The sequence below is a fragment of the Solanum tuberosum genome, unplaced genomic scaffold (genome assembly GCF_000226075.1).
Source record: "Solanum tuberosum cultivar DM 1-3 516 R44 unplaced genomic scaffold, SolTub_3.0 scf00525, whole genome shotgun sequence".
Taxonomy (NCBI): Eukaryota; Viridiplantae; Streptophyta; class Magnoliopsida; order Solanales; family Solanaceae; genus Solanum; species Solanum tuberosum.
The window spans coordinates 321,885-334,344 of record NW_006239456.1 but is presented as its reverse complement, the minus strand read 5'-3'; the positions used below and the strand labels follow the sequence as shown (position 1 = coordinate 334,344).

The 12,460-nt window shown below is 35.9% G+C and overlaps 1 protein-coding gene across 1 annotated transcript; it reads right to left on the bottom strand.

Moving 5' to 3' along the window:
- Positions 1–8,534: 8,534 nt before the first annotated feature.
- LOC107058523 (uncharacterized) lies at positions 8,535–8,931 on the bottom strand. Its single transcript, XM_015304334.1, has 2 exons — positions 8,754–8,931; positions 8,535–8,680 (listed from the first exon to the last, which is right to left on the bottom strand). The coding sequence occupies exons 1-2, from the start codon at positions 8,929–8,931 to the stop codon at positions 8,535–8,537; spliced, it is 324 nt and encodes a 107-aa protein (XP_015159820.1).
- Positions 8,932–12,460: the final 3,529 nt, after the last annotated feature.

The window sequence follows — 12,460 nt, the reverse complement described above, 5'->3', positions numbered from 1 at the left end:
CCTTATTTAGTTTTGTTTGTTATCGTCTGCATTGATGACATACTAATCTATTCAAGGAATGAAGAAAATCATGCTAGTCATTTCATAATAGTTCTCTAGACTCTAAAAGATAGAGAGTTGTATGCCAAGTTCTCTAAGTTTGAGTTTTGGTTTGAGTCTGTGGCATTCTTAGGCCACTTTGTGTCTGGCGAGGGAATTAAAGTTGATACTCAAAAAATTGAGGCAGTGCAGAATTGGCCTAGACCCACATCTCCAACTGATATTAGGAGTTTCTTGGGTTTAGCTGGATATTATAGAAGATTTGTAGAGGGGTTCTCATCTATTTCGTCTCCTTTGACCAAGTTGATTCAGAAAAACAGTGAAGTTTCAATGGTTTGAACCTTGTGAGAAAAGCTTTCAAGAATTGAAAAAGAGGTTGACTACTTCCCCAGTTTTGACCTTACCATAAGGTACGCAAGGTTTTGTTGTCTATTGTGATGCATCTAGAGTTGGTTTGGGTTGTGTATCAATTAGTTCTTGAGCTTGAAGGTTTTGAAGGTTTTCAACTCCAAGAAATTGGAAGTGGGTATCCAAGATTCTTCATCTTCGACGTTTTTAAAGAAATTTTGTTATCGTACCCACTTGATGGAAACACTTGTTGGTATTGATTTCTATCTCTTTTTCATGTCTAGCTAAAACCCCAATTCTTGGGGTGTGATTTTGTGAATATGGGTTAAATTTCCTGTTGGGTATTACCTATTGTTAGTCTATTTGCCATTTAATCGAGAGAGTGAATGGCCTAAGCCGGAGGCTGTGCTTAAGAGCTGCAACTCGGTGTTCGAGAGAAACCGAGTTTATTTGGGGTAAGTTGCTCGAGATACAATTTACCCCCACTAAAGTCTAGCCTAGTTACAAATATTCAGCGATTTACTATCAATAGCATTTACCCAATAGTATATTTTATCCCATATCCCTATCACATCCCAAGAATCTCGTCTCCCTATCTCGTATCTTTATATTTTTGCTATTTTTGTCATTAGTTGAATACAAAGCCCCCATTGATAATTGACATTCTTGTCACTATTAGATTTAGTATGTTTTTATTCGTTAATGTTTATAGCTATGACTAATTAGAACTTGATTTCACTTTTCTATTAATTCTTTCAACCACCAAACCCATTCGGTTGGGTTATATTACTGCACGTGATCGTTGACACCAGAATTAGAAGTCGTGTCTTTGATTACGTCAAATAATCACTTGGCCCCTTGCCTTGGCTCTTGCCCTTCTCCCTTGATGTTAACTCTCACGTTTAGCTCTAGTGTAGCCTACTAGTTTTCGGGGTATCACAAACCTTTTGTACATGGATGATCAGCCTTGCTATGTCTATGTCCTCTATCAAGATCACAGCCTTACCCTCTTTACTTGACAGATGAGTCAACCCAGATATAAATAAGCTCATTCTACTCCTCATATCAGCAACCATCTCCGGAGCATAACGGGACAGTTGAGTGACCTTGAGGTTGTACACATGCACACTCATAGATTCCTACTTAAGAGTGAGGAATTCCCTTAACTTTGCCTCTCTCAGTTTGTGGGGAAAGAAAAGCCCCAATAAGGCCTCTTCGAACACAGTCCAACTCACAATTGGTGCACATGTAGTTCTACTCTTCTTCCATTTGTCGTACCACACTCTAGCAACAGCCTGCAGTTGGTATGCAGCTAGTTCCACACGTTCAGCATCCGCAACATGCATTACCTTAATTACTTTGTGTAAATCTTCCATAAAGTTTTCTGGATCCTCGGTGACACTTGAACCAGTGAAGTCTGGAGGATTCATCCTTAAGAACTCACAGATTCTGGATGTATCAACCACATCCTTTTGATTCCCTCTTTGTTGACTAGCCTGGGTGGCCACAACTTGGCTCAACATCTAAATAGCATGCTGAAACTCAACATTAGTGACCTCTCCATGGGGTTGCACTTCTGGTGCATTGGGGACCCCTTGATCCTGAGGATCCACATTGCTCCCAGTAGGACAACCTCAGACAGCTCTTCGATAAGGCATGATCTGAAAGACATGGGCAAGCAGGAATTAGAAAGAAACTTTATACAGTTGAACTATATCGCACGAAAAGAGTATGAAAGAAGTGATATAGTTCCTAAATGTCACAGCCTTTTAATTATAGATGTGGCGCGCTTCACATCGATAACTAGTACTCTACAGACACGACTTCCTAGACACCCTAAGACTCTTGAACTCTGTGCTCTGATACCAAGTTTGTCACACCCCGTGCCTACACCCAGGACGCGACTGGCACTCACGAACCTTTGCTTGCCCCAAGAGAACCCTTGACCTGGCTTAACTCTCTGCGAAAGACTTACTCATCAATAAAAGAACTCAATGGAAAGCTTTAATTCAAAAGTCTCAAATACTTAAACTCAGAATATGTATAAATAAACATTCCACTGGCCCAAGAGGCAACTCAAGTCTTTAAAAAAGTTTTAAAAGATTGTAAAATACTTCTCAAAATGACTTGAAAGAACTCTCAAGACTCAACTCTTAACTCTACCTTGAAAATTATGAATTCAAGGTTAGAGTAGTTAGAATCAGAAAGGAATGAAGGTATCCTTCAGTAGAACTCAGAAGGGCCAAATGACATAAAAAGGGGTGAGAGCAGGTGACCCTGGCGCATTGAGTGGCGCGGGACGCCAACCCCAAAACTACAGAAACTTATTTGTGGCCCACTACTGGCGTGGCGCGCCAGCCCCTACCCAAATTTTTCCCGACGAATTTTCTTTCTCGTTTTCTAACCCTAATTCGCCTAGAATCGAATGGTTTCTTTCCAACTCACTTTGATTCGAATACCCAACATAATTACACAAAAAATCTACTCAAAACGACCCTAAAATTACTAACATTCATCTCAATTATTCATCAAAGCCTCAACAATCAAGATTAACGAATTAAACTTCAAGAAAACTCATCAAGAACTCAAATCCTTCATCTTTAAGAAGGAAATTGCATGAAAATCACATGATTGTTGAGTGGGTAAACGAACCCAATACTATGAGAAATCACATACCTATTAGGGATCAAACCCTTGGCGAAATAGACTTCGATTTGCAAGAAAACTTGATGAACGCCTTGAACCTTCCCTCTTTTCTCCTCTTGAACTCTACCCTAAAACCCTAAGCGTAATTTAGGATTATAAAAACTGACCCAAATCAACTTTGACTCCTAAAATAACACTAAACACATTTTAAGCTGATGGGATAAGGAAAAGACCAAAATATCCCTCACTAATTTGAGTAACTTACTAATTCAGGTAACTTTCCTTAATGGACAAGCTGACTTCAAACAACCATATCTTCCTCATCCAAAATTTAAACTTAGCAAACTCGGTGGCGTTGGAAATAAGATTCCAAGACCTTTCATTATATATCTTATGAGTCACCGAACTCATCTTGTACTGAAAGTTATGGTCGTTTGAAGCTGACCCAAAACTCACAATTTAAGCATAACTTGCAAAATTCTCAATTTAGCTATTTGCAATTTAGCGCTTTCTAAATTTAACTCTTTCTAAGGCAAGATGTTAGAGAAGCCTTAGTAGGAATCTTAGTGCCTACACGTGGAGAGTTTAGCAGCAATAAGAGTAGAATTTCCTCAATATTAGAGTAAATCGAATGTTGACTAGTTTGGAGAAGATTGAATAAATCCATAGTTTTAAAGTGTCAGCTTTTGACCTAAGGGGGAGATGATAATATGAGAAACCAAGTCAAGTGTGGAGAATCAGATAGTGATGTGTTTAGAAAGAGTTATAGAGATATCTCAATCCATTCATAATCTTGTGTATTACTCAAAGTTCAGTCTTTCCAATATCTTATTGATGTTTCCTATTATGGTAGTGATGGTATTCTTATAACATCTAAAGTTAAAATGTTTAGGAGGAATAAAGTGGAGTTTTACTATGAGTAATAGTTTAATGAGATTAATTAGTTGGTTCCGAGTAGTAATGCGTGCAATTTCAGTTGGTATGGTAGGGATGAGGAGAGGATGAGGAATTCCTAGGAAGTTGGTTAGAAGGAGTCCAGAGAGTGGTTAATATACTAAGCTTGAATGTGGCGTTGCTAATATATGGACAAATGTGTGATGCATTCGGTGGCTCTTAATATGAGCCAAGGTTGGTTGAATGTGGTGGTAATGAGTAATATTCTTGGGATGAGATTTCCTACAAAGGTGTAGGACCTTAACCTTGTGATATTGGGTTAGGCTTGAATAAAGTAAGAACATACTGTTAGGCTCATCCTTTGGTAAGAGTAGTCATGTACCTTTGTGGGAGTTATGACTTGCAGCCAATGAGTTTTGGTAATAAGGAAAGAAGGGCATAGTTAAGAAGTATTGCTAAGCTTAACAGCTACCAGTCATATTACCCAGGGCAGAGTATTCCAACCCTTACTTCATGCCTAGACCTCCTTTGTTACAGACAAGATAACTTTAGGTAGTTAGTTACTTGGTACAAAACAACATCGTTCTTGACTTATGTGTTATAGAGAGTCCCGAATCTTGATATGAATCAGTTCAAAATACGTAAGTAGGCAAGTTCAGAATTCAGAAAAGGTAGTAAGAGTAAACCCCTTTCCATTCCCAGTACAACCATCATTCGAGGACGAACGATCCCAAGGGGGAGATATTGTAACACCGCGTGATTTAAAATATTGAGTGATTTAAATTTTCTTAGGTGTTAAGGTCACTAGATGTAACACCTTGAGTTTCAGAAAAGAATTAAAGAGATATTCATTCAAGTAACCCATCAGTTCTCTTAAGTTTTGGGTCAACTTCAAACGACCATATATTTTTGGACAAAAGGAGTTATGTGGCCCATGAACTATCAAATTGAAAGTCTTTGAGTCTTCCTTCCAACGCCGCCAATTTTTCTCAATTCTGAGCTTAGATGAAGGAGTTATGCCCATTTGAGTGCAGCCTCTCTAGTTAAGGATTTCTGTCATTCTAGCAAAGGGTATTTTGGTCTTTTCCTTACCCCAATAGACCTACCCAAGTTTTTCCTCACCCAGTCATTCTAGCAAAGGGTATTTTAGTCTTTTCCTTACCCCAATAGACCTACCCAAGTTTTTCCTCACCCAGTTAAGGGTCTAATCAGACTCTAAGATTATTTTTCACATTCCAAAACACTTAGGGCTTTAGAGCGAGGTTTCCAGAGGAGAAAAATGGCTAAGTTCAAGCGTTCTTCAAGGCTAGTGGATTTCTCCAACAACGATCGTTCTTTCTAGGTATGTGTGGTTTGCCATAGTGTTGGAATTTTCATTCTCATGTCAAACATGTGATTCTTTCAGTAATTCATTTATGAAATCATTTATGTAAAGATTCTTGAAGAGTTCTTGAGTGTTAACCCCATTCTTTAACAATGGAGGTTTTAGAGTTCCTGAGGTGAGGCTTTTGCATATGATTGGTGTTTCTTGATAGAATTTGAGTGAGATTTCATTGATTTTGTGTTGGGTTGATGAATCAAAAAGAGTGTGAAAGAAATCATTCTATATTTGATGAGTTAGGACTTGAAATTGAGCGAGAAAATTAGTCGAGTTTTCTGGGTTTGGGGGTGGGGCAGCGCGCCACCATAGCGCCGGAGGGGCTGGTGCCCTGCGCCTGCAGTGCGCCCCAAAGCGCAAGACTTTGATTATTACAGAGAGGCTCAACAAGCTGCTTCTTTTGTCGATCAAAACTCCTCAATCCGACACAAAAATATGGAAAGATCTATGTATTTAGAGGTCTGGATAACCATGCCTCCCACAAGACGGAGACAGGCCTAGATCTGCAGGAAGTGACAAGAAAGATGTAGCAGAATCTGGTCCTCCTTAACCAAAAGGGTTTGCTGGAAAAAAATAATTCCTCTCAGAGTAAGAGTTCTTCATCAGAAACTGATACAAAACGTGTGAAACAGTAAGTTCAAAGCACTCTGAAACCCCTCCATACCACCCACCCTTTTCTTAAAAGAAACTTTGGATAACTGAGAGCTGTGGCGTATGGTTTGAAACTTGGTGGAATCATAATATACAGGCAATTTGCTCAGCGATGACGAGTCAGAAAGCTTCAATATATAGCTAAATTGGAAAGAAATGTACAAACTTTGCAGGCATGTATCAGTTGAACCTTTGAAATACATACACTAGTACCTGGACATGAAATGGATGTTGCATTTTGGTAAGTTGTTAATTTGACTAGTTTTTGTGATTTCAGGCTGAAGTGTCTGCCGAGCTTGAATTCCTTAACCAACAAAATCTTACCCTACAATAAAGCCCTAAAGCAGTACTTAGAAATTTTATCTCATAAAGTATTGTAAGTTTCTATATCAGTTATAATGAATTATTACAATTGTTCTTAGTGCTTGTAGTCTTGGACTATCTTGATAAAGTTGATTATACAGCAGGTCTTGTGAGTCCAAATCTTACATAGCTAGGAATTAGATTTATCTGAAATAAGGATTATATAATTGATTTTTTCATGGTGAATAAAACAACTGCAAGTAAGCTGGGAAAGTGGACACGGTTTTCCTGGAACTGAAACAAAAGTTTTTGAGTAATGTTCAATTTGATTAACAAAATAGCTGTTTCTAGGGAAAATGGGGACAATTACTGGTCATCCCAAATACATCAATTCTTAGTAAGAAGATGGAATGATCTTGTTGTAGCCAAGTATTGTGGCCTAGCGGTGAATGAAAACCAGGGTGAAAATTCCAGTACTGACAAAGTGCTAGGTGATTTCTTCGGTACTTAAGCTGGTGGGAGGTAGCAAGTACCCGATGAAATAAGGAAGGTGTTTGTGGCAGGTGTAAGATAGTCGAAGTAGTAGTACTCTTTTCCACTGCATTTGGATGACCTTATTGTGAACAGGTCCATATTTTTTGCTTCAAGCCTTCAAATTTGCTTACCTTTCAAAATTAACTCAAGGGATGGAAGCTATTCTTACTTACCTCTGGAGCAATTGTAGCATACATACAGATTAATATGAATGATTGGATGACTCTTTTGGAGCATGATATTGTTGTGTAGCTGATTTTTATCGCATATCTCTTTTGCACATTTTTGGTAAAACGGAAAGTTACTTAGGCAAATAAAGAAAGAGAAACAATGTGGTCGAATTTGCAACTACAAAATTTCTAAATAATGGATCTATTTCCCAAGTCTCACTTTCTTTCCTTGATTCAAAGACCTAGAGTAAACTGCCTTAGTTGAATTTAACTATTTTGAACATGGGAACTGTTCTGTTTTGTCGGATAGGTGGTGTTTTGGAGAAGTTGAACGTATATACAACCAGTATTTCATTTGTTTCATCAAAATCTACAACTAATAAATTTGTATTATGCAGTGGACCATGAAATTCTGGAAAGAGAAAGAGGAAGATTACGAGCATTGTGTCAGCAACAACATCAACAGCCACAGCAATAGAAGCCATATTACAGCCATCGTCGCAACACTAGTAGGGATCTCGATCAACAATTCGCAAACCTCAGTCTGAAACAAAAAGAGGTTGAGCGTGTGCTATTTCAGGACAACTCCACATTTGACCGTAACTGTAGCTATACCTTTAATCATGTCTTACTGACGGTCCCTCAGTTGACTTTGCCATGGTTTGACAAAGTTCACGATTTCCATTTTGCGATATCAATAAGAGGTCTTACTTCCCATGTGCTCACCTCCAACGGATTTGTTCTACTTCTGTATAAATTAATTCTAGTTCTTGTTACAACATGTGTCTTTTACATCAAGATTTGTTAAGCTTTTATGTGCACCTAGTGGTCAATGCTAAAGAAAAGCGTTTGTCGCAGTTGACTCACCTGAGTTAGTTAAATCCAGCATGATATCTCATGTCTTTGTATGTTCGGAATGATTAAATTCATCAGTTTCCCTTTGTGACATTTTCCAGCTTCTGATTCCTCTCTAATTTCATCTTCATGAACCATGTAATAATGTAAGCATTGATGGAGGAGCTCCTTTCTTCTCATTCCTTGTTTCTTCTTAGTGCAATAAAAACATTCGCTTCTGATTACCCTCTAATTTCATCTTCATGAACCATGTAATAATGTAAGCATTGATGGAGGAGCTCCTTTTTGCTCATTCCTTGTTTCTTCTTAGTGCAATAAAAACATTCTTGTTAATTTTTAACTTTCTATGAAGTTATTGTCTTATGGTACATGGCACCCAGGCCTAGCAAACCCTAACCCTACCCTACCTAATATCTGACATTAATTTTTCATGTAAGTATTGCATTTTAATTAAAATCATATGGGTTTTCCATTCTACTAGAGGGATTAATCCACCATTCAATTCAATACATACATACGAATAAAAAGGGTAAAATATGGGTTGTATTCATATTGGACCAACTGCTGATAAGACAAACACTACAAAGGAAAAAGGATCTGCAGATCAAAGATAAATCTACTGTAAATCCTCGAACAAATAAGAAAAAAACACACGATCCCAATACATTAAAACATTCAGAAAATATACCGAAAAGAAAAAACTACATACAAATAAATCACTCAATTCTCTTTCTTTTCCCCTTATCAGCAACATCAACATTCTTGTTCTCCAAGAAATGAATTCTCCGGTTGACAGCAGCAGGCTTTGATTCAACTAGCATCAGGAGATCTTTCTCCACTTCTTCTTCTTCTGGTTCTGGTACTGGTGTTGATGATTCCTTATGCTACTTTTTTAGGTTTCAGATTTTGAGAGTAGAGATCAAGAATTTATTTACTGGCATTCAAATTGTCAGGCCAAGTTTGGAGTTCCCCATTAGGACCAGTAATAACAGTACAAATCTTGATATCGTAGAGAGTTTTAAACTCCGTTGATTTCCTCTTCATGCATTCTTTCCTCCCTTGATAAGGCTTGGGATTGTTTGCTTTCTTCCTGCTTTGATCTTCTTCTGCCATAGCCTGATTCGATGTAGAGTCCTGAGAAGAATGAGTACGTATATATAGGTGTTTTGGGGGAATTTTATATCTTCGGTAATACAAGTTGCCTATTTAAATTATAATTAGTATTCCTAATTACAATTGGAAAAGAGAATCGAATTCTCTTGGGAGGTTTGGTCAAAAATCTGCTAAAAGTTTGGTATGTAAGTGTTCCAAATTGGGAAAGATATATAATATAGAAAAATAGAGTAATTGTAACTTCCCAAGTTTACTGACAGCTTGGTTAGATCGTCTACGTAACGCTTAGTGGGATGCGTTCTATTTTTTTTGGAACCTACCCAGGTAAAACCATCCAAATACTTAATAAATCGGGTTTATTTGGAATATGGTATACAACTTTATTAAGTAAAATATTAAATGAGAGCCCTTTTTAGATTTGGTAAGACAATCTTGTGAAAATATTAGTGGTCTTTTTGTTTAATTATGTATGGATTTACTTTCTTATATTTTCTCCCACATTCCTTTGGTATATAAAGTGAAGAGAAGTTGATTTGGCTAAAGTTTAGTGATTAATCAAATTATTTTTCAAAAAATAAATGAGAAAATAATTTTGACTGCAAAATTTTAAGTATTACTACCTCCATCCCCTATTAATTGTCATACTTTCCATTTTTAGAGTCAAACTATAATAACTTTGATTGATATTTTACGATATATTTTTTTGGGAAAAAGGTCTGAAATATATCCGAACTTTGACCGAAATTGTTGTACCAATATCGAACTTTGGAAATGACCCTTTACCCCTCTGCACTATATAATAGTGTATTTTAAAGATATTTATGTGCCCACGTGGACGTCATAAATATTTTATAATTATAACTAGTAACGTGTCCACGTGGGCACATATATACCTTTAAAATACGCTATTAAATAGTGTGAGGGGGGGGGGGTAAAAAGGTCCTCCATAAAATTTTGTATCGTAACAACAATTTCGGCCAAAGTTGGAGTATTTTTTAGACTCTTTTCCCTATTCTCTTCATCATATTGATATGCAAAAAATTACAATGCTACAAACAAATAAGAAAAACAAAAGCAATATGTATATGTAGGTTTTTAGGGGAAATTTTGTACTTTTGGTAATAGAAGGTGTCTAGTTAAGTTACGATTACTATTTCCTAATTTGTACTAGTAGGAATAGAATTAAAATCTATTGGGGGTCGGTGAAAAATCTGCGAAAGTTTTCCTATGAGAAGCCACCCAAATTGGAAAAGAAATACTCCATATATTGCAACTTACCAAATTGACTAATACATGTATTAGGTTACATAGTTTGCGTTCTTTTCTCTAAACCTAGTTGGATTTGAATGTTTCTTTTTCTATCGACTCACGTTCCATTTCAACGTAAACCAAATTAAAATAATTTTATCTCTCACTAGACTTTGACCAAATCATTTCCTGTTCACTTTATATACAAGAATAATGTGCGAGAAAGTATAGGAAAGTAAATACATATGACATATCTAATTAAAGAAAAAGACTATTAATATTTTCATAAAGTTGTCTTACCGTATCTAAAAAAGATTCTTTTTCAATATTTTACTTAAAAAAGTTATCTGTTGTATCTCAAATTGACCCGATTAATTAAGTAATAAGGTTAATTTGGGATATGGAAAACAACTCTATTAAGTAAAATATTGAAAAAGATTCCCTTTTGGATATGGTAAGACAACTTGTGAATATAGCGGTCTTTTTCTTTGATTAGGTATGTATTTACTTTCCTATATTTTCTCTCACATTCCTCTGGTATATAAAGTAAACAGAAGTTGAATAGGTTAAAATTTGATGATTAGTCAAATTATTTGTGAAAATAATTTTGAGTTAATTGAATGAATTTTTTTTAAGACATCACATCAAAACTAATGAATTATGACATGTAAGTCATGCAGAATCGTATAACTTCATATTATATTCAACGTACTTATTTTGGTTGATTATTCACAAATCACGTCATATTATTTTTAAAGCTACAAGGGGAAAAAAGAATTCTATTCATCACAAATTAATCAGAATAATTTCATGCTATATACAACCTAGTTATTATGTTGAATTACTCACAAATCTTTTCAGATCTTCAACAATCCCCAACCCCAACCAGGGCCACCCAAAATTGGAGATCCTCAAATATGTTGTTTTCCAAAGCTTTCTTTTGAAGTACAACATATAATCGTATCATACTTACATCTATACTTCAAAGACCTCTTGTGAGAGACTATCATTGTATAAATTAATATTAATTACCGGTAAAAGTTACTTAAAATATTGTTAATATCAAACAAAAGGAGAAAACAATGATGGTAAGTCTATATTTCAGCCTTTCAAATGAAAATTTCAGCCTTAAAATGAACCCTATTTTGAGTTATAAAGTCTTGCGAACCTTTGAAAGTTGATTATTGTGTTTTAACTGAGTTTTGAGGAAATGTTTTAAAGAGGCAGTTTTGAGTAAAAGTTTAAGGGAACTAAGTGTTCCCAAATGTATCATTTTATACACTGAGAAAAGAGAAACTTTGATTTCTAAAAAGATTTTATGAGTTCAAAAGATATTTCAGAGCAGTTACCTCTTTTAAGAGGATAATTTGAGTAATTATCTCAAATTGAGGAAGAGTTATGTTTCTAAATATATGAGCATAAGTTATATATATTATTGGGTGTAGTATTGAGCACCGATATGGGGATAAGTTCAGACAACTCAAAATCCTCATAACCATGTATGCCAACATGGTAAAGGATCATACTTTTTAAGATAATTCCTTATTACTTTTAAGCATAATTTAGTGGATCCAATTAGTTGAGGTGTCTTATACCCCCAACAAGGTATAAGATAGTTTTGGCAGCGTGGACGAGACATTGTATCATCACGTTGCTCATACTGATGGTTGTCGGTTAGAGAATCTCCCAATTAAGAGTAAAGAGTAATTTTATTGTATTTTTATACATCATTGAGTATATCTCGTGCTTTATAATGTTCTAAATATTGCATCTCTTATTGTTGTTTTCATATTGAGTTGAGTTGAGATGAGGTGAATATGACTTCCCAGAGTATCAGTTCAGTTGCTTATGTTTCAACTTTCCCCTTACATACTCGTACATTCAATGTACTGATGTCATTCGACCTGCATTTTTTTATGATGAAGATACATATGTTCAGGTTCATCAACATGCACTCGGTTGATATCACTTGCGTTCCATCTAGATTTGGTGAGCCTCCTTGCTTCGGGAGGGTTCCACATATATTTTATTCCAATTTTGTGAAACTATTGTGGGTCTTGTCCCGATATCTATCATAGTTATTAGAGATTTCATTGACAGTAGTCGTTGATGAGTTTTTTCCCATTTCTTATTATTGTTTGAGATTGGAGTTGCCTTCTTATGGCTATTTGAATATTTTCTTAGACTTATACTGAGTTGAATTATTGTTGAGACTTTATGAGTTAATCTTTACATTTAAAGTTCCTATTTTGATTGAGTAAGTCTGTCGCTAAGTAATAAG